Source organism: Grampus griseus (genome assembly GCF_964374135.1).
Source record: "Grampus griseus genome assembly, chromosome: 11".
NCBI lineage: Eukaryota > Metazoa > Chordata > Mammalia > Artiodactyla > Delphinidae > Grampus > Grampus griseus.
Genome location: NC_139005.1, coordinates 26,185,962 through 26,209,944, shown reverse-complemented (window position 1 = coordinate 26,209,944; position 23,983 = coordinate 26,185,962). Strand labels below are relative to the sequence as shown.

The following is a 23,983-nucleotide window of genomic DNA, read 5'->3' as shown; positions in this document are numbered from 1 at the left end:
TGATCAGAAGAAAATGACAAAATTTGACCAAGATGGAATTGCTATGAGCTACCAAACTGCAAATAGGACCTGACTGTGTGTGTCCTGTGTTGTCCCTGTTGCTAGTTTCCCTTCAGCTATCCCATTCCTTCCAACTCTCATTTTCCATCCTTGACTGTTGTTAAAAGGAGGTCGCTGGAGACTCCTAAGAAATGATTGTCTGGCTGAGTAAAGAAGGAAACCGAAAGAGAGGTATAAAGGCATTTTTACTTTAACCGTAGGAATTCACCGTCATTAAAGTTAGACTCTGCGGATGGGTGGGAGTGAGTGGTTGGAAGGAAGGGGAGAGCTGTCTATTCAACTCATCATTTGCATCACATGCACCCAAGGAAAAAATGTTTACCTGGTGGAGCCACGGTTAACCTTTTTTCCTTGCTGAGCCGGTGCCCTTGGATGAATTCACTCATGGAAGGGGGGCCCTTCAGAAGAAATGATTCTGTGGAGGTGGGATCAGGGGGAACTCTTAATAAATTCTGTAGGTAGGAAGCCCCTGAAGTCCTGGGACGGCTCTGATCACAAAGGGAAGGTGAAAATTGTCTTGCAGGAGATCCAAGAAAATACATATAGGAAACAAAAAAGTTTTACTTTAATTACCTTTCAAAGCCTCACCAGTGACAACATTATTTATATTGGCATTTAAAATTTTTTAACAAGTAAATCAAGATTTTCACTAAATGTTTAGTTTCCATACCAGGATACAACCCTATTTGGAAACTGTACTGGATACTGGAAAAGAGATTTATTATAGTTAGTCAGTTTGAACCACAAATAGAAAATATTTATATTGTTTGATTCTTAACTGAAAACTCCTAAAATAAAAACTTTACTATTAACTGAATATACAGGGTAAGAAATTCAACATCCAGGACTCTGGAAAAAGGTCATAAAATCAAGCCATTAAAAACCATACAAGTGACTTTTGGACAATATTCACATAACAAATGAAAAAGCACAAAAACCTGCTTTTAAGAAAAAGACTATACATATTCCATTCTATTTGACCTAAATAGAGACATCACCTTTCAGTCAGTCACCAGTTTTCAGAATACGGACAAAAGTTCCCCTAAGAGAACACATTCATATCCTTGCCTCCTTAGAGAGAAGCTGGTAAATAGCACCATTGCCATTAAAACTATCACCCATGTAAAACATAGCTTCATTCTTAATATTGACCTTTTTGTCTACCAATTTTTAGGTTGGAGGTAAGGGAGAGGCATATTTATGCATACAAGGAACAGCAAAAATGTTAACAGACACTTGAAAAGTATATTATGGTTAACCAAGAGATGGGGTGTGGGGGACAGAAAGGAATAAATAAACACAAGTATCCAAAGGTTTTAATATGGAAAAACCAACATTGGCAAGGCCCATTTATACACCCACTCCCAGTTTTTCCCTTCCTTTCCTTCCTCCATCCTCCACAATAAGAGCACATTAACTTTTGCAGTTAACTAAAATCTGGCCACTGCACCATACTATGAAGATCGCTGCATGCATACCTTTTCCTCTGAGTGCCACTGCTGACCCGAATGTTGGGTGTCTGTGGGCCCTGACTATGCAGGAGGTAAGTGTCTATGGTGGGCACGGTGACTGATGCCTCCCCACTTACTTTAGGGCTGCCGATCTTGCTCTTTCCAAGTTTGCCTTTGCTGCGACGGGACTGCTCATGGTCAAACTCTAAGTCCTCCAGCCGCTGGGTCAGGGCGAGTTTTTGCTGGATAGCCATTCGTAACAAAGTGTTTAGAGTCTTCTTCTCATCCTCTGCAGCTGCTAACTGTCTCTGCATCTCATCCAACTGTGTGACATATTCATCACATCTGGAACCACAACAGAAAAGTGGTCAGGAGAAAATGTTGGTGAAATTAAGTTTGGAACTTAAGTTGAAAGTAATGAATTTTACTGGAATTTAGATATTTGGAACACTGGTCTTCCTAGATCACAATGGAAGTAATCTATTATAGTAGAAAACTGGAAACAGAGCAGGTTCAATAACTGTTAGTTAATCTATACAATGAAGTATATATGGGGACATTGTTAATAGGTGGCATCTTAAACCCCAGAGACAGAGTTATTGTGGTTGCAGAAGAACCAACAGTAAAGTCTCAGGTAATGTTCACAGCATTGTAGATGTGTTACAATAGCTTTGTAGTTTATGCCTGTAGCATGCAAAAGAATAATAATATTTGTAAAGAAAATATGTACTTCTTTATCTATATTTATAGGTTTTATTTTAATTGAGTACAGATTGTAGTTGCTATTGCTTTCAATATGGCAGATTTGCCTGAATTAGAAACCTGAGTATCTTCAATGATTTCCCAAACAGATGATAAAGCAATAGGTGCAAACCAAGATTTGCATAGGGTTCAAAACAGATATAGCCAGCTGTCAGGAACATCTTTATTCAGGTTTGATACTTGTGCTGCAGCAGGAGGATAAGTGGTCTTTTTTCTACCAAAAGTAACACCTAAGCATATGTACATTTGGAAGGAAGAATTATTCACAAAATTATTCAGAGTTTTTTTCTGCATTTATTTACCTACTAAGATAGTAAGAGCTCTCCATGAATCAGAAGATAGTTAATGACTTTCTGGAGTTACCCAAAATGTATTGTACAAACTTTGAAATTAACACAAGACTTTTGGTATTTTAAAGAAAGAACAGACTTTGTAGTGAAAGAACTTGAGATCCAGGTGGGTCCCATTTTCTTTTTTAAAAAAATATAATTTAATTTAATGTTTTATACAGCGGGTTCTTAATAGTTATCTATTTTATACATATTAGTGTATATATGTCAATCCCAATCTCCCGGGTTCCATTTTCTTTAACACTGAATGTCAAGAAGCATAGTAGGAATATCATAAGAAAAATCAGGGCTTAGTAAAATAAAATGTGGATTTCAGGACCCTGGATTTATTTTAATTGGTTAGATAAAAATATTTTTAAGAATACTATGGAGTAAGGCAGTTAATATACCTGAAAAAACAAATTTCTGTGAAAATGCATTATTTGAGGATAATAATTCTTATATAAACCAGATCGAGACTTTAAATGTCCCTTTAAAAATGTTTTGATTTCCTTTACAAAGAGGGGGGCATTGTGCACCAAACCCATTCTCCATCCTGCCGCCCTCCACCGCCATAGTGGCCAGAGGTGTGGACATTCTACTCCCCAAACTCTACTGTGCTCAGACCCAGAAGTCAGTTCCCTTCAGTTCTCCTGTAACCTTGTGGTCTCTTAGGCACTCGGCCACCTCACTGCTATTTCCAAGAGTCAATAACAAAGTTTGAGTTTGAGCCTTTTCTCTTCTGACACTAAAAGGAAGCTGGACAGATTCCAGGGCCCAGGATTTTTTTTTTACATTATATCAGCTACATGTAAGTAATTTACTGAATCTGTAAATAAAGCATAAGCATAGTTATGCTTTGTGAATTTTGTACCAAGTTTGCATCATATAAAATATAGAACTATGTTTGTTTTGGCACTGAATTGTGACAGCAAAAAGGAAACTGCAACACTGTATTGAACACCTCAAGACTTTGAAAACGTTGAATCAATAATTCTTAACAGTCATTTCAAGTCTAAAAAATAAAATATAGTGGTGCTTCATAACAAAACTGGTGGGGGGAGGTAGTAAGTAATATTTGTCTAAATAATTAGTTGGGCAGTGTGAAAAATTTGGTGATATATATAATTACATTTTAGAAATTATAATTTAATTCACACTATATTAAAGTAAGTAATTAGCTGATATGATGAATATTAATATTCATTACAAAGTATCTTTTTCACACAAATACTTGCTAATGATAAACACTTTTATGTATACAGAAATAAATGTCAGTGATGATAATGTAATATTTAGCTATTTTAGGAAGTGAGTATTTTCCCCCTTATTGGAGGTGTTTTTTTTTCTTTTTCCTTTTTTTTTTTTTTTGGTCTAATTCTTTTGGGCACATAAGGCTCTAGAAAAAATATCTATTATATTAATTTAAAAACACTTGTATGGGGAATTTCCTGGGAGCCCAGTGGTTAGGATTCTGCTTCCACTGCTGGGGGCCCGGGTTCTATCCCTGGTTGGGGAACTAAGATCTGCAAGCCGTGCGGCACGGCCAAAAAATAAAAAAAAATTTGTAATTTAAAAAAATTAATAAATAAAAACACTTGTATGTAGAAGAATTGCTTGATCCAGTGTGTCCAGTAGAGGGCTCTGGAAAACAGCACAAAAGATTTTATCTTAGATTTGTCAGAGTGGAATCTCATGTATTTTCTTTACACCTTGCCCTTTTAGATGGCAGACTAAGTAACACTCACGATGCACGAAGATGAACATGGGCATTTTGAAGTCTTTTCCCCATGTACCACACCTAATCTCGCAAGAAAAACTATTACCTTGTTGCAAACATTGCTCTCAGGGATGAGAAAGTTGCTGCATCTTCTTTCAAAGCCTTCAGTTCATTTCTAAGTTTCGTCATAGTTTCAGTCACCATTGCTTTTTCGTTTTCATATTTGTTCTTGAGATTAGCTAATGCCACCTCAGCTGTCTAAAGCAGAAAAATCACAATGCTTACAATTTTCATATCAGGAAAATCTATCATACACATTCTTCATGCTGGGTCTATTTCTTTCATAAATAAAAAGTGAAATTGTCTAGGTTGAATTTTATATAAACATATATATGGACTTCGGACATAGGGCAATTTTTTTTATGTCAAAACATAAATGTAAATCTATAATGTGGATAAATTGCCCTAGAAGCCAGCTGTGAACCAGAGTCACTATCAAGAGCTAAGGGAATGATAGTAGTTCAGTAAATATTTAATGCAGATTGTTGAGAGTGTGGGATTTTCAGATATGAAGGGAGCCAAAATGAAACTTTATACAAGAAGGGTTTTATCAAGGAGAAGTTAGTGAAGAAGCACAGCTTCCAGTCGAAATACAATAGAACTCAAATATTCTTTTGTCACCTGTGCTTGGTGGGTTTGAAACATATAGAATAAAAGACACAGGTCATTGCAATTTATAACATGAGTATAACAAACTATAAATCCATATTATATATTTAAGGAAAAGAATTAACAAAGAATCAATTATTTCCTAAGTCTTTGTATACAACTTCTTCAAAACAATAAATTATAGTCAACTTCTTCACAATCTCCGTAAAATCAGATTCCAAAAAATATATATACATATATTTTAAATATAGAATGTTTCACAAATTTGTGTGTCATCCTCGTGCAGGGGCCGTGCTAATCTTCTCTGTATCGTTCCAATTTTAGTGTATATGCTGCCAAAGCAGGGGCCAAAATATTGAATGAATTAAAGTATTTGTTTGAATTTGGGATTTGGGCATGTTTAAGTTCTTGGAATTAAGAATGTTTCAAATTGAGAACTAGCCCGACACACAGTAGGAAATAGAAACAAATAAACAAAAAATGTTGGCTAAATCAATGCATGAAATCAATGTGTATTTAGGGACTGCCTAGTTGATGCATAACCCCCATGGTATTCATACTGAAGCCAAACTGGATACACACTATTTTTACAAACTGTTAACTACAGTTTTCAGAGTGTGTAAAAATACTCAATACTAATGAAAAAAGCCCATTACTAATGAAAAAAATCCATTAGTAATGGGATTTCCCAGGAAGACTACTGTGGTTTTTTAACATTTCTTTTTGTGCTTCAAGTGGACAGCTTCAACTTTCTTCTACAAAGTGCCAATCCATTTATAGAGATAAATGGATTCTTTTTTAATTAAAACACTATTGGATAAGGTAGTTTATTAATGTTTTTATTCCAAAGTCATAACTTAATAGTTTTTTTTATTTTTAATGTAACTTAATAGTTTTGATTGTATTTAAATTCAGATTAAAATGAGAGGTTACTCATAAAACAGTTTAGTATGTTCCATAGTGCTACAACTCAGTAGAAACTTTAGAAATGTTATAGATTCAGAAAGTTATCCAGAATGCAGAAATCGACCTGGGGAAAAATGGCAGTTGTTTGATTTTTTAAAAATTTAGACACATGATCATTTAGAACAGACAGTTAAGTTTAAGTTGTGAAAATGTAGATGTAACAAGTTTGTAAACACGTGGAGCTACATACATGGTCAGTTATCTAAGGGGAAAAGAGAGGGAAGTGACAGAGAGCAAGATCTGAAACAGACGTACAAACTCATTTATTGTGAAAAATGCCCCCAAAGGACTCAGCAATGTTTGTAGACTTTTGTCCACAAAACTGCACAAAGCTTTTTCGGAATTAAGAAAGTGTAAGTATCTCTAACCCATTAGCAGATTTGCTGACGTCTGCATTCACCACATTCTCCCAAAGTTGATTTTCTAAATAAAAAATCTTGTTTCCAGCCACAGAGGTCTAGATCTAGGATACATTAGTTACTTCCTTTGCAATGTTCCCGCAAATTGGATTACAGCATGTACAACATCAAACTGTAATTATCTGTTCTATTCTGACATCCCCAGAAGTCTGTGAGTCTTTTTCTGGAAGGCAGGGACCATGTATTGGCCTTCTTTGAATCTTTAGCATCCATCACAGTTTAGTATACAGATGGTCCTTTGTAAACATTTACTTATCTCATCAGAAGACACTGTGCTTACAGAAAACCTTAAGGTATATTAAAAGTCATAGAGAATGCAGAATGCCTGTTTTAATAAAAACAGGAAGATTCTCTTTTTTTCCTCTATGACAGAATTCTTAGCTTAGCCTTAATAATAAGTATTCCACAATGTCTAAATATAGTGGATGTCATCTGTAGAGACCTGAGCTATTTATGGCACACAGCATCACAGCAATAGCCCTAACGTCATTAAAATGTAAACTAAAGACATGGCTAGAAATGTGTTTACCTTTAATTTACTGAGACCATATGGGCTGTGACACTAATGTAATGCAAATGGTACCACAAACTACTATGAAAATAAAAATTCAGCCAGGAATGCTTTGGACTGCTCTGAATTCCTATGGCACTGTTTATATCACTCTAAAATGCTCGATGATAGGTACTATCTTGTAAATAGTTACAGGCATGTATTGAAATTCTACTAGATTACTAGTCATTTGTTTTTGCATCCCTACTTACTGCCTGCCATGAAATATGGAATCAATGAATGCTTATTGACAAATTAGTCTCTCTTGGCTGATCAACCATGCTTATCTGTACTTCTATGTCAATTAAGCATCTTGACACTTCTATAGATCTAGGTTTCTAGGTCAGTAATATTCAAACTTCAGGAAGAAGTCAAAGAAGTTATTTGAATGGCTTGACCAAGAATGCCCAGGATATTATGTCCTTGATGAAGGTCTTCTAAGCCTTATCTAATACGGTATTAGTTATTCATGACCACTAAATCATTGGGTCTTTGGAAGGATATGGTAACAAACTCTTTATTCTGACCTCAAACTGGAGTCACATCTCTCACAAATTCTTCATTTATCCTAATCTTTTCTAATTCCCTGAAGTGACAGCACAAAAATAAGGTCCTATTTTGCCTTTAGATTTGTAAAAAACATTTTTATATAGTGCAAACATTATTACTGCTTGTGGTATAGACCTCCAAATTCTATCAACAGGTTTATGGGAACTGAAGATAAAGATGGAAGAAAGCTGCAATGTAGATGGCATGATAATGGTATGGTTTCCCCCAGTTAAAGGCAAAAGGGAAAGGAAGTCTGAATCTGAAATTAACTTTCACTCTCCAACACTAGCATTGCTCACATTTGCAGGAAGGTATTTGATGTTTTGTTGCTTCTTTTTATCAATACCCTTTATTCAGCACCCTTCTCAAAGGTATCTTTCAAGTCTCACTTTCCAGAGAAAATAACAGAGGTTAAAAATATTTTCCCACCTATATGTCATAGCACTGTCATCCAGAAAAAGCTTGAGGGTGGAAACCAAATTCAGACATCAAGGAGATCTAGGAGTTAGGTAGGATCATGTGGTAGCATTTCTACTTATGCCAGAAGGACAAGATCTATGGTTAGGAAAAATTCTCTACTGCTTAAGCTCTGACTGAGGTGAATTAACATCCCAAGTGGACCTAAATTTCAGATATGTGGTTAGTGGCAGAGTTAGTGCACATTCTATTTTATCTCTATCTCTACCTCTCTCTCTAGAGAGCTCCCCTCTGTTTGCGCTAGCTGCCTGCCAGGGTGCCTTTCTTGCTGTCTCTGCCTGGTGTGAGCTTCCATGCCAGACTATTCTGCATCCCCCCATCTACTATTTCTACACTCAGTGATTGCTGGGCTCCAGGTAAGTACTGCCTGGACTGCCTTTCTACATCTGCAACTGGATCTTCTCTGTTCCTGCTTTAATTTCCTCACCTCTACCTCTACTTAGTGGGGCATAGCTACTCTCCTGTTTCATCCGTTCACGCACTTCAAAGAAATTATTACATTCTGATCTGGCTCTGGCCAGTTTATTTTATTCCTCTAATGACCAGGAATCTGAACTCTCATCCTGATGGTGGTGGACACTCAAAAACATTTAGGAATAAACTAAAGTGTTGGCTAGCATGGCTCATTAGTAGAATGAGATCACCTGTTTGTTGGCTTTCAGCACTGCCCTCAGTGTGGCGATCTGCTCCCGTTTGGTGCTCAGTAGGGACTTAAGCTTGAGGATCTCTTCCATTAGGGCTTCTTTGTCTTTATCAATCATGGGGGCCAGCTCCCGTGCCGCAGCTCTTTGACGAGACAGTTGCAAGGACCGGTCCACAGCTTTCTGCAGATGTTTGATTTGGTCCCGGATTATGGCATTAAGGTTGTAGATATTCATTGGTTCTTTGCGGATGTCACTTGTGTCTAATACTGGAGATGATGGTGGGGCAGTAATAACAGGAGAGATGGTGGGAGTCTTGGTTGGACTTGGTTCTTTGCTGGCCTCTGTGTTTTCTTTTGAAACTGGTTCAGGTGAGGTCCTTGTTTCTACAGGGGATGACACACCCCGCCTGGCTAACCGTGGAGACAAAAGTCCCCTGGGATCATCAGGCCCTTTCAGGCTGCCACTACGGGTGACTCTACTTTGCCTATAGTAGTCCAGCATGACCCTGTTAGGGGTTTCATTATTACACAGACATACATGATGGTAAAGCTGAGCTAGCTCCTCACTAAATGTCACCAACTCATCCTGGGCTGTATTAAGGGTATTGTGATTTTCATTGGCTATGCTGGTCATCTTTTGCAACTCCTTCTCCATATGGGCCATCTTCTCTCCACTCTCCTTGGTGGTCTTCTCAAGGCCTGTAATCTGCTCATCATACATCTGGATCTTACTCTCATACTTCGTCTTCTCTTCAGTATAGTTTTCTACAGATTTATTATATTTCTCCTTTAAGGCCTTAATTTCAGCTTTCAAATCGATCACCTCAGTTACTGCCACCCTGTATTTGCATTCAAGTATCTCTAAGCCATTGATGTCCACCTCGTAGTCATGGGTCTCCTCTCCCGAGTCCTGGCCCTTTTCCCCGTCCAGCTGCTTGAGCTCCTTGCTGCTCTGCAGGCCCCTCATGGCATTAACGTGCTCCGTGAGCCGGTGCACCCGTTCGTGCTGCTCCGTCAGTGCCCCCTTGGTGTGTTCCAGCTGCGTCTGTGACTCCTGGAGATTGGCCAGAAGAATGGCCTTTTCCCGTTCTACCTGCAAGGGCAAAAGAAAGTCTCTGAATGACTTCAAAGCAATGTCAGTGATGAGCTTGACCCATTCACATTTGGACATGTATATGTTTTAAAAATGCAGAAGAGCCCATGTTTCCATTACTACAAGTTGAATTGGAGTGTTTTCTTATTTCAGCAGTTCTGGTAACTCAATCAAAAAGTACATCATTCCAAAAGAATTATGCTCTGCATATTTACCCACCCAAATTCTCATGCATTATACACAAGTCAAATCTGGGCAAGCTTCAGTTTAATAATCTATAAAAGGAGCATAACAATGCCTGTCTCATAGGGACATTTGGATGATTTAGTAGGACAGTGAATTTAATGCTCAAGGTATTATAATGTTAGCTGTTGTTAACATTTGGGTAACTGTGGTCTAACTCCCATGACCAAAATGCTTCTACATGGCAAACACATCTGCTTTACAAATTTGTATTTGTATGTGCAAAAGCAACTCTTTCATCTCAGAGTCAGGATATATTTGAATACAAATCCTCTTAGCTGGGTTTCATTATGTATAACAGATTGTACTTGCTTATAGCTGAAGACGAATTGACTTATCCAGACTATTGGGCAATAATTTTAAGTGAAAATCCAGGTAATCATGCAACACAGTATTTGATGAAAAGCCAAGACATTTGAATTTTTGATAAAAGAGATGGAAAATCTCCTAAATATTCTACTCTTGGTATTGTATACAATCTCAATGAAATGGACTGTTTTTTTCCTTTTTCTCTTAAAAATTAAGTAAATTTGGTCTGAAAAATCTAAATATCATTTGATTAGTATACATGAATACAATACGCATAGCTGATTTCAAAAAGCTCTTCAATAGGAAAAACTTTTGGATAAAACTAAAAACTGGATGAGAACAAAATGTACTGAACGTGTCTCAGGTTTGTTTTAGAGGCAAAAGTGTTATGATAAATGAGATAATGCCTTTAGGAGAGCTTCCAACCTGGACTTTGCCAATTCCCATTTAACATAAACATTTTCTAAGCCCCAAAGTACGTCTACCAATTTCTTCGTGATAGCACCTCCAGAAAACATTAAATAGAACACTGTCTCCTTCATATGTATATGTTCCACATATAGTACTAATTTCCACACTCAATACATTTCTGGTGGAATCATTTGAATAGGGAATGATGTCCAAATTTTATACACACATACACATGTATGTGTGTGTATGTAAACACACATACATACATACAGGTGTGTGTGTGTGTGTATATTTTTTCTGGACAATTGAGGTTGGTCTGCCCACCCCTCCAAAAAAAGATAACTAAATTGTGAATAATTTTGTATAACTCTGCCATTACATTTTCCCTCAGCTATTGAGGCTTGAAGTACCTTAAATTGTATTTGGATTTCAGACAGCAGGGCTTAAACTATTTAAGATACATGGTACTTTGAATTATTAAATGCAAAGCACTTTAAAGATTAAAATTACTATTCATTCTAAGTGTATATTTTAATCTCCATTTGTGAAGAACTTATTCAAGAGAGACTTGCTGAGTTAACTGTAATCTATAATTATATATAAATAATATATAATCTTCTACAGTGACTAAGAATAGTTGCCTTATTTCTCTTCTTACAATCTCTGTCTTCTATCTGAAACTGAAGATTTTACTTTGCATAGTAGGGTTGGTTGTTTTGCCAGAAAACTTGAATGCATAATTTGTAAACTCTGTAGTCTGGTATAAGTACACAATATATTATTATTATTGTTATAATTATGCACCATAGAAATTTTTATTATTATTATTATTTTTTGGCCATGCAGCATGCAGGCTCTTAGTTGCGGCATGTGTGTGGGATCTTAGTTCCCTGGCCAGGTTTCGAACCTGTGCCCCTGAAGTGGAAGCACGGAGTCCTAAACACTGGGCCACCAGCGAAATCCCATCCCATAGAAATTATTATTATTATTATTATTTTTAAAGGCAGTTGGAATGACGGTTGGAGGGAGGGGGATGATTTTAACATTTATTTATTTATTTATTTTGACTGCACCGAGTCTTAGTTGCGGCACACGGGATCTTTAGTTGCAGCATGTGGAATTCTTAGTTGTGGCATGCGAACTCCTAGTTGCGGCATGCATGTGGGATCCAGTTGTCCAACCAGGGATCGAACCTGGGCCCCCTGCATTGGGAATGTGGGGTCTTACCCACTGGACCACCATAGAAATTATTTTCAATTTTGCTGAGTGTTTACCTTCTAAATAAACACATTTATATGTATTGAGTACTGATAGATTCTTCTTTTGTGAAGGAACAAAAGAAAAGACAGCAGAATTTGCATGTTTATATTAGGGCTTTTATAGGAAAAGAAATAAAAGCTGTTTTATGAGTTATTAATTTCCATAAAGTCTTTATCCTGGTCATCTGACTTTCAATTTGACACCTGAATGACTGGTGTGATTTTTGTAATGTTATACATAGTATGAGTATGTAAAATAGAACTCAGAAATAAATAACATTCTTCTCTGCTTGAAGTGAAGTAACACTGGCAAATCTGTGCCCTGATGAATGAGAGCTGTGAAAAAAGATCAGCCTACAACCAAGAAACACAAGGTGAGGGAATCCAGCACGTTGGAAAAGAAGGTAATATATTTTGGAGAGTGTGGTGAGAAGGAATCTCTTCTCTCTGTCTGTCTCTCTCTTACACACACACACACACACACACACACACACACACACACGTATATGCAAAAGTCAGTCAGCTGGACAAAGACTCAGGAAAAAAAAAAAAAAAAGAAGGGGAGGGAGGCTTTTCAAGTCATTCTATGAGGCCAGTATTACTCTGATACCAAAACCAGGCAAAGATAACTATAGACCAGTATCTCTTATGAATATAGACACAAAAATCTTGAACAAAATACTAGCAAACTGAATCCAGCAACATATAAAAACGTGTTAGACAACCTGACCAAGTGGGGTTTATCCTAGGAATGCAATGTTGACAACATGCAAAAATCAATAAATATAATATACTGTATTAACAGAACACAGGACAAAACCACACGGTCATCTCAATGTATGCAGAAAAAGCATTTGACAAAATTCAATACCCTTTCATGATGAAAACAGACAACAATCTAGAAATAGAAGAGAACTTCCTAAACCTGCTGGGTCATCTACAAAACACCCACAGATGACATACTTAATGGTGAATGCTTTCCTCTTTGGACCAGGAACAGGACAAAAATGTTTACTCCTGCCACTTTTATTCAGCATTGTACTAGAAGTTCTAGTCAGGGCAATTAGGCTATGGTCAAGTGGCAAATAAATGTCTGTGAGGCTGTGGAGAAATCAGAATCCTCATACACCGCTGGTGGAGATGTGAAATGGTTCAGCTGCTTTGAAAACAGTCTGGCAGTTCCTCAGAAGGTGAAACATAGAGCTACCCTACGACCCAGCAACTCCACTCTTAAGTATATGCTCAAGGGAATTAAGATATAAGTGCACATAAAAACCTGTACGTGAATGTTCATAACAGCATTCATAATAGCTGAAAAGTGGAAACAACTCAAATGTCCATCACTGATAAATGAATAAATAAAATGTGGTATAGCTATATAAGAGTATTATTTGGCAATAAAAAGAAATGAAATACTACTATATGTTACAACATGAATTGAACATATTATGCTAAGTGATAAAAGCCAGACACAAAAGACCACATATTGTGTGATTCCACTTAAATGAAATGTCCAGAATAGACAAATCTACTGAGACATAAAGTAGATTAGTGGTTGCCTACGGTTGGAGTGGCTGCCAATGGGTACATAGTTTCTTTATGGTGTAATGAATTGACTGTGATGGTGATTGCACAACTGTGTGACTATACTAAAAAACACCAAATTATACCCTTCAACTGGGTGGATTGTATGTGAATAATTGCTATAAAGCTGTTCTTAAAAAATAACTACATGGACTCATCCCTTGTTGTGTGATTATGGATGCTCTTATTATGGCTACTGACAGATGGTTTAAAAAAAAAGTAAGGCTGCTGAGAAATGTGTTTGCCTAAAGCTTTTAAAGGTAATCTTTAACTGTAAAGTTTACAATAGTTTGACAACTTAAGTTGTCAACTTTGTCCTAAGAAATTGTATTTGTCACATTTTTAAAAACTAGGAACTGACCAATCTTGTCTTACTAATTTCATCTCATAAATATTTTGTGAGTCTCAGTTAAGCACAGATAAAATTTCATTTGTTTGACTCTCTCTCTTTCTCTGTGTAGCAATCCACTTCCTAGGCTTTTGGCTTTGAGCAAATTACATAACATATTTGTGCCTCAGTTTCCCTATCTGTAAAATGGGGATAACGCTATCTACCTGGGTTATAAGCATCCACCAATTAAGCAAATATATATAAATTACTTTTAACTCTTATGGGACATGCAGCAAATTGACCACTTACCATCATTATAGGAAAAATTTAAATTGCCTTTAATACAGTATATCTATAAACACAATATGCATCTTTATTTCTTCCACATCCACGAGGATACAACAAAACTTAAAAATTTCAGTCTTAGAGAAATATTACTATTTTCTCACATTACATGTGAAATTATATAGCCAGTATGATACTAAAGAAAACAATGCAAAGAGTTTTCTCCTGCTTAGTCTGACTCTCTGTGATATGAGGTTAAACAGAGGCTATTTGTCAAAGGTAGAAATTTTAGCACAAGCATAGAGACTCCTTTAAATAATTATGTAATTTATTTAGTGTTCCCAGGCAGGATCTACTTATTTTCATTCTAATAAAATGAACTAAAGTACTTGTCACTGAGAATTATTATTATTATTATAGCCTATTTGAAATAACTGGATTTTGAGGGTGATACAATGCTAGGAGGCACTATTTAAATTGTAGTCAGTGTAGGTTTTTATATTTATCAATATTATTAACATTTTCCAGCAGATGGCAGTATGATATCTTGAGGAAGGGGACTTTTTTTTTTCTTAATTCCAACAAAGGCATCATAGAGACTAGTGATGGGGCTAATTTATCACCTTTTACCTTCCCTTTTATAAATGCACCTCAGAGAAGTGAAGCAATTAACCCAACATTCCTGATACCCAAGGCATAAACATAGTTTTTTTCTTTTTGGAACCAGGTTAAGTAAATATCATTAGTGGGGAAAACATAATTTACATGCATAGATGGAATCTTGCAAGATAAGAAGAGGCTGATAGGCTTTGACTCAGGTATGCTGTTTTCAAAGTGTTTCTTTATTTTATTTTTTAAAATATTTATTTTGGACTGATTAAAAAAACAGAAATAAAAGTGTATTTAAAGCATAAAAATATATATTTATTTATTTGGCTGCATTGGGTCCTAGTTGAGGCACACAGGCTCTTCATCACAGCCCACGGGCTTCTCACTAGTTGAAGTGGGGAGGCTCCAGGGTTCGCGGGCTCAGTAGTTGCGGCACACAGGCTCTCTAGTTGTGGCCTGCAGGCTTAGTTCCCCACAGCATGTGGGATCTTAGTCCCCAACCAGGAATCAAACCTGCGTCCCCTGCATTAGAAGGCAGATTTCTAACCACTGGACCACAAGGGAAGTCCCTCAAAGGGTTTCTTTAATCCTATGAAAGAAAATCTTAAAAGCTGCATATTCCCTGGTATAGGGTGTTACATTCCTGCCTCTGCCCTTCTACATACGAAATTAAATTTGTTTTTCTCTTGTTAATCTGTCTTCAATTTAATTATTAGGCCAGCCAAAGAACCTAGAAGGGAAGAGGGGAAATTTTCTCCCTGCCTAAACTTTCTATATTCTGAATATTTAATTTCAAAATACATCTGGCCCCAAGTGTTCCAGATAGTCATAGTAAAAGTGCATTTTATTGCTCCCTCAGAAGGTCCAAAACAATGGTACTGCCATGGTATGTGCTGCAAGGTGTGTGTAAGTGTTGTTTATTAGAACTGCCATATTATTTTCAAGGCTCATTCACATCAACACCAACTGCAATAACTTCTATGCAATGTATCCTGTAATTAAAAAAAAAATTTATTTATTTTTGGCTGCATTGGGTCTTCGTGGCTGTGCGCAGGCCTTCTCTAGTTGTGGAGAGTGGGGGCTACTCTTTGTTGCGGTGCACGGGCTTCTCATTGTGGTGGCTTCTCTTGTTGCGGAGCACAGGCTCTAGGCACGCGGGCTTCAGTAGTTGTGGCATGCGAGCTCTAGAGCGCAGGCTGAGTACTTGTGGTGCACGGGCTTAGTTGCGCTGTGGCGTGTGGGATCTTCCCGGACCAGGGCTCGAACCCGTGTCCCCCGCGTTGGCAGGCGGATTCTGAACAACTGCGCCACTATGGAAGCCCTCCTGTAATGTTTTTATAATTTATTTATATGAATTAAACACAAGGGGACACATAGCTAAGGAAAAACTCAGATTATAAAGAAATTATGCATGAGAAGATACATTCTGCTATACTTGTGTTCAACAATTTGAATGAGATATATTACAAAAATGCTGGTTAAAAGAGGTGGTTACTTGGCCTACAACAAAATTAGTAGTTAGTGTTCCAAGTGTGAGACTGGACACTGCAAAGCCCTTCCTGTGTGGAGCCTGTTTTTTACAGCTAAATTAAGAGCAAACTTTGGGACATAAGGCCCTTCCTGTGTCCCTCTACATCTTTATAAACTGTCAGCATTAATTAAGTTCTAATGAAAGATTCAAAGGTACACAGTGTTCTCATATATTGAGGGACGGTTTATCCAGCCAAGTTTTTCTCGCTCTAACTTTTTGCTGAATGAATATCCCTTTTCAGACTGTCTCACACCCTGAGACTTACCAGCAACCACATTACACCCATCTGAGATGATGATCCTTGAGCTAATCATCCAACAATAACAGTTAATTATATTAATAATAGCTAAATAAATGGAGTGCTTAACAAATTAAAGGCATTGTGGAGTTGAAATAATGATAATAGTTCATAATTATTGAGCATTTATCATGTGCTTGGCCCTGTTCTAAGCACTCTGTGTACATTAACTCAAAAACCTTCATGACAGTTTGAAGAAGGTAAAATGTATCCCCATTTTATGGGAGAGTAAAGTGCTGTCCCTCTAAGAATGATTCTCGACTAGAGGTTGACCCTTGGGACATTTGAAATGTGTGGGGCATTTTTGGTCACCACATCTATGAGGAGATGTAATGAGCATTTAATGGGTTGGGACCAGAGATGCTAAACCTCCTGTAACTCATCAAACAGACTCAGACAATGAGGAACTATCCCACCCCAAATGCTGCAAGGTGGCTCCCATTGAGAACCACTCTCTTGCTGAACACTTGTTCTCCACCATTCTTTTGATTAAACTCCACCTCTCTTTTGGACTTTTGTATTCCCCAGCTCAGATTACCTTTAAGATTAAAACTAAGAACAGCTCTGAGCTTTCAACCAATAGTTGACCTGATTGAAAACTACTGAGCTGTTTACACATAAAACCCCCTCTTCCTCATATACTCTACACTGCCACCAAAATAAAAAGAAAATACAAAAGCTTCAACCCACTAAATTTTTATCCTAAAGAAACCAACATGATAGTTTAAGAAAAATTTTACATTAATTCTATTCAATTTGAGGGCATACGTTCTTGTAAATATATGTCACAAAAATTTTTTTTCACAAGAAATGTGTGAGCAAAAAGACATGGAAAAGTATTACCTACACAGAACTGCACTTTGCAGTCAGGTAAATCTATATGAAATTAATTTTCTTCCAGTGGCCATACCCTCTTACCTTGATTCAAATTGAACACTGAGAAAATGAATTCTCATTAATTCTCTTTCAGCAGCCAAAAGCACTGGGCAGGTAAAGTTAAAAGTTAAAGGGTGGACTTCCCTCATGGCGCAGTGGTTAAGAATCCGCCTGCCAATGCAGGGGACATGGGTTCAATTCCTGGGCCGGGAAGATCACACATGCCGTAGAGCAACTCAGCTCATGCACCACAGCTACTAAGCCTGCGCTCTAGAGCCTGTGAGCCACAACTACTGAAGCCCGCGCACCTAGAGCCCATGCTCTGCAACAAGAGAAGCCACCGCAATGAGAAGCCTGTGCACCTCAATGAAAAGTAGCCCCCGCTCACCCCAACTAGAGAAAGCCCACGCACAGCAACGAAGACCCAACGCAGCCAAAAATAAATATTAAAAAAAAAAAGTTAAAGGGTATGTTAACTTTTGATATAATATTAAAAATAAGCCTAATAATATATTAATTTCATGGGTTCTCTAGTCTTATTTACTTCTGCTAATTATATTTTCAGTCATCATTTCTGTAGAGGCAGAAAATTATAAGTCCTGGGACTTCCCTGGTGGTGCAGTTGTTAAGAATCTGCCTGCTGGGCTTCCCTGGTGGTGCAGTGGTTGAGAGTCCGCCTGCTGATGCAGGGGACACGGGTTCGTGCCCCGGTCCGGGAAGATCCCACATGCCACGGAGCGGCTGGGCCCGTGAGCCATGGCCGCTGAGCCTGCGTGTCCGGAGCCTGTGCTCCTCAACAGCAGAGGCCACAACAGTGAGAGGCCTGCATACCGCAAAAAAAAAAAAGAATCTGCCTGCCAATTCAGGGGACACGCGTTCGAGCCCTGGTCCGGGAAGATCCTACATGCAGCAGAGCAACTAAGCCCATGTACCACAACTACTGAGCCCACGCCCCACAACTTCTGAAGCCCGAGCACCTAGAGTCCCTGTCCCACAACAAGAGAAGCCCGCGCACAGCAATGAAGAGTAGCCCCCACTCGCTGCAACTAGAGAAAGCCCACACTCAACAACAAAGACCCAACACAGCCATAAATAAATAGATAGATAAATAAATAAATAAATAGAAAAGAAAATTATAAGCCCTGTTTGCTATAAAAAAAAGTGATTGCCAGAGTCTTAAGGCCTTTAATTATCAGCTTTATGCAAAGAACCTTGGTGGGATAACAGACTGAAGAGCAAGCCTCAAACTTGTCACCTAACAAGCTTGTTGAAGCAGATACCTGGCTCAGTAGATCTGTGGGGAGCCCAACAATTTGTCCCTCAGCAGCCCACAGGTGATGATGGTGGTGGCGATGCTGCTCCTCTGACAACATTTCTATCATCACTGGATTAACGTATAGTCAGGAAGCAAGACTACATTAGAAAGCCATTTCACAGTGAGGTAAGCTTGTGGGACTCTCCCCAAGACATCTGATTAGAAGATGCTAAAAATTTAAGGCCTAGCTCATGTAGGGAGAAGAAATCCTTGGTTTCAGATTTATACCTGTTCTGTATTTTTAATCATATGATCATAATCATATGATATCCTGCTAGTTTATATATAGAAAGTCCTTCATGTCTTTTACTTATTTATTTTTAACATCTTTACTGGAGTATAATTGCTTTACAATGGTGTGTTAGTTTCTGCTTTATAACAAAGTGAATCAGCTATACGTATACATGTATCCCCATATCTCTTCCCTCTTGCATCTCCCTCCCTCCCACCCTCCCTATCCCACCCCTCGAGGTGGTCACAAAGCACCAAACTGATCTCCCTGTGCTATGCGGCTGCTTCCTAATAGCTTCTATTTGGTATTGTGTATATGTCCATGCCACTCTCTCACTTTGTCCCATCTTACCCTTCCCCCTCCCCATGTCATGTCCTTCATGTCTTTTAGAGCTTAAAATATTGCTGTGAAGTATAACCATTCATCTTGAAGCTATACACAGAGTTGCTTGTGATAGAAAACTTCATTTTCTGTCATTTCTCTTGTGTATAAAGCTTTTGAATTCTTTTGTGACAAATGCATCAAGATGCTACCTTTTCTCCCTTCACACTCCATTGCTATCTAATTTATCTAAGAAATAAATTTCATAAAGCAATGCAAATGAGAGATTTCTCTTCAACACCTCTTTTGTGTCTTTCTAAACTATTGTACTTTCAAAGTTGCTAGTTAAAGAATATTCTTAAAAATAATCTGGAACTAAAATGTGACAATAAGAAATCCCACAACACAGTACACGTAACTTACAAAATATTCACTCTAACAGCCCTAAACAAAGTTCTTACCTGCATAAGTTGCTGCTTCAATTTCTGTATTTCTGAGATGTTCAGCTCACTGAATAAGTCAGAAACAGGGTGTAGAGACTCTCCTTTCCTTAGAGTGGGAGTCCGATAGTCTCCATTCAGTTTCACAAGGGGCCCATGAATATGCCCGTTCATTTTGTCATCATTGTTGGGTTCACTTCCATCCTCTGCAAACTTGAGTCCATCAACTGAAATGCTGATATGGTTATCATTGAGTGTGATGTACTGGGAGAGCTCCTTCCGCAGGCTGTTCTTTTGCTCCCTTTCATTTTTTAAGGTCTCAAGGGCTTCTTCCAGTTGGTGCTCAGCGATTTCTTTCAACCGGATGGCATCTTCCAGTTGGCTATTTAGCAGCACCGTCTCCTCCTCAAATCGCTTAATCTCATGCTTTAAACCTTCGTATTCAACCTGAATCAGATACGATAAAGAAGATTCATAAAACTAAAATTTGGGTCTAACAAAACTGCCATTAAACACTCTAGTGGACCTAACGTTTAAAAATTAAAACGGTACAAAATAAATCTGAGAAGCACGCGGTATATACACCATTAAGGTAACACAGGATGGTTTCTTTAGATATCCATACATATAAATTCAATTCCTAGCAGAGATGAAAAAGGTACCTCTCTCTCAGGATTTCTTTTATGGAGTCCAGTGGTCAAAAGGGGGCACTGTTTGCTTAATAAATCAAGAATTTTTTTTGTAATAGTTTATCAGAATATTCACAATCCAAGAAAAGATTTTTATCATCACTATTACTTGTTTTATTTAATTATTAATAACGAGGACATTTTTAAACTCAGGGTAAGTTAGTTAAATGATCACAATAAGAATATAATCTCAATAAAATATGTTTGAGAGTAAGATGAGAAAGCAAAGAAAAATTTCATGTGCTTAAGGATAGAATCTGCAATAACAGTACCAATTACTCCCAAACAAAAAAATACATGGAAGTGGATCAAGATGGTGGCGTAGGAGGACATGGAACTCACCTCCCCCCACAAACACATCAAATACATCTACATGTGGGACAATTCTCACAGAAAACCAACTGGAAACTGGCGGAAGATCTCTTACACAAGCAAAGCTGCAAGAAAGATCCCCACATAACCAGGTGATTGTGTGCCAGCACCAGCAGCTCTGCTTCAGGCTGCCAGTTGGACAGACTTGGCTTCAGGCTTCAGACTGTGTTCAGGTCAGCTGCACATGTCTTGTTTTAGGACCAAACTTGAAGGGTCACGCTTCCTGGGGCATGAAGGTAAGGGGATTAGTCAAACCAAGGTAGTATGTCTGAAATCTGTGCTCCATCATGTCTGCTAACATTCCAATGGTCAGAGAGTCACATGACTAAGACCAAGGTCAATGGAGCTGGCCAATTTACTCTGCCCTTTCTAGGGCACTGCCAGGTTACGTGGCAGAGGGAGAGAGTAAAGAATTTAGAACAATCTAAATCTACCAAATATTTTTACCATCACATAATGAGATGTTTTTCTTTTCTTTTTTTTCTTTTTTAAAAAATTTTTATTGTGGGTAATGTAAAAATACCCAAGTAGCAAGAAGAGTTCAATGAACCCCCAGGAGCCCACCACTCAGCTTCAACAGTCATCAACTCCTGTCTACTCTTCTTTCATCTATATTTCCATTCACTCCCCTAGTTGGATTATTTTAACCCCTAGATATCACATATTTTAGGATCTATCCCTAAGAGATAATTTTTTTAAAAAGCAAAGCCATAATCCCTTGAACAAATAATTTCTTAAGAATATGATATAATCTTAGTTATCAAAACGATGTCAACAATAGGTTTGTAATGATATAGGAAATAAATACAACTGAGTGAAAAAGGATAATGTATTACGACTGTGGAATACAAGAGATCAAATGGAAATTTAACAAAATGTTAATAATAGTTGTTCTTTAGTGGTGGGAATAAAGGTGATTTTAAGAAAAATAATACATATATATTGTTATCAATATATTACTCTTGAATTACAACCAAATAAGAGCCTGTTCAAACACTCTCTTGGTCGTGAAAGTCTATAGGTGAAAGAGAACTCGGCTCTGAGCCCAAATGCCTTCTTTGGGGCCTTTTCCATGGCTCTTACCACATGCCACCTTTTAATAAATATTTTTAATAAATATTCTCCACAACTACTTAGAGGAAATACTTTCTATGCACCCAGGTGTCCCTCACAGTGCTTCAGTATTCCTTCATAGTGTTTCAACAAAATTCTGCTCTTAATAAGTATTTGCTGAATAAACTATTGTGAATGAAAAAATAAAATAGAAAAAACATAACATCAATTATGATATTAGATACTAATAATAAACTGTGTTTAGGGACTTGACCTCTTTCTAGCTGGGCAGCTTCACTCATTCCACTCTTCTCACATGTGGTTCCTATTCACCCAGCTGTTTCATGTTTCTCTGCCTAGACAAAGACAGTCATCTGGAAAACTCTTATTCATCATTCAAGACCCAAGTCAAGACTCTGATCCTAATTTGAAGTCTTTGTTGACCCACTCAGGCAAACAGATCACTCCTTTCTTGTACCATCATTGCAAGGCTTTATCATATGATTAGAGCCCCAGCAAAGTGGAGGCACCAAGAAATAGAATGAGAAGGCACTTAAAAATTGGTATTTGATATGTTAAAGAAAGCATCAAAGTAGTCACCATGAGAAAAATCAGTACTTTGTTGCGATTCATTATAGCAACTTCATAGTTTGGTAATTCTATTTTTAATGAGTGTTGGAAATAAGTACCATAATATTTTCAGAGTTTAGGAACTCTAAAGATCTTTTTTTTTTTTCTTGCTGTTTTCCATTTGGGCTTTATTTAGAACTCTAAAGATCTTAATTTGGACCCGTATTGCCAAACCTAACACATAGCTTTACTCTTCAATTACATGGATGGTTGAGTTTATTACCTGCCTTCCCTACTGGGACCATGAGCTCTTTGAGCCAGTGACCACGGTTTTTGTTCTTAAAAAGTACATGGCCTCATAGAAAGATACCCCTGAAATACTGGTTAAATGAAATCAAACTGAATTGATCCCAGGAAATAATATCTTTAATATCTCTTATGATATTATTACTTGATAGAAATATATCAATAGAAATATATCCCTAGAGGAAATATTCTTCATAATAAAAATGATTGTATTATTAATTGAAAACTAGGGTTTTCAATGCTTAGATAACAAATATTGAATGCTTTAGCTCAATATGTGAGCTATTAGGGACATGAAATTTATTATTTCTCTCTCCTGCCATCACATATCTAAAACTTGAGCATGATTTCCTGTCCTATGTTAAGCAGTACTGGGTCCTGCCTCTATGTTAACTGATACTGGGACTAGGCATAAAAAATTTAGCTGCTTGAGGGAAAAACTTGCTCCTGGAAGATAAGACTCAACTAAAACAGCTTCCTCAAGACTTGAATCAAGACCCTCACTTTACTGTACCTCCCAACTCAAAGCTATGTCATAAACTCTGTCTAACCCAACCACTTTCCCACCATGTGAGACCTACCAGTCCAGATCCTCAAATCCTATGAACATCCTTCCTGTTGACATCCTGTTTTGAGATACTACTAAGGCTCTGTTGAGCTGTTATCTTACTGCAAGAGGTCTAACAAACAGCTTTGTTTCATCAACAGATTTTTCTGATTTTTTCTGATGGGGAACTGACAGTTGACACTTTTTTATGGCTACTGCTGCTTACTGCACTTCTTTCAGATATTTTGGTTTGAAAAGTATAAAGGTATAAAACATTTATAAGGTTGGGTCTAATTTTATTTTAGACACAGAACCAAATCAGCACACAGAGGAATGCGGCTAAAGTTTTCAGAGTCAACTCTTTGGTGTAGGATCACGCATAAAAATTGGTATGGTTAATTATAATACTCTTAAATTTTAGTTTCCTCTGTAAGTTGAATTGTGGATGTAAGATAAAGAAAAAACATTTATTCATTATTTCAACAAGTATTTATTAATATTTAATGCCTACAATGGGCCAGCCCCTGTTTTAGGTGTTTATACTATAGTGAAGAGAGATGGAAACAAACTAATATATAGAAGCTACATATGGAGTAAGAAGTGCTATTTAAACAATTATTTAGAAAATAATCAACATTTAACAGGAAAATGGAACTTCAGAAGAAGAGCATCTTCTAGTTCTTTGAACTAAACATTTTACAATTCTAGTAGCTT

At 37.4% G+C, this 23,983-nt stretch overlaps 1 protein-coding gene across 3 annotated transcripts in view; it reads right to left on the bottom strand.

Moving 5' to 3' along the window:
- BICD1 (BICD cargo adaptor 1) overlaps nt 1–23,983 on the bottom strand; it is a 206,745-nt gene that overhangs the window by 38,914 nt on the left and 143,848 nt on the right. For 2 of the 3 annotated variants that reach the window (XM_082665689.1, XM_082665690.1), the window contains exons 4-7: nt 19,754–20,179; nt 8,597–9,688; nt 4,429–4,580; nt 1,649–1,856 (exon numbers count right to left, since the gene is read on the bottom strand). In XM_082665689.1, coding sequence (XP_082521815.1) covers nt 1,649–1,856; nt 4,429–4,580; nt 8,597–9,688; nt 19,754–20,179 — 1,878 coding nt within the window. Of the gene's footprint in view, nt 1–382; nt 577–1,538; nt 1,857–4,428; nt 4,581–8,596; nt 9,689–19,753; nt 20,180–23,983 lie in introns of all 3 variants that reach the window. The other variant, XM_082665691.1, reaches the window with a different exon arrangement.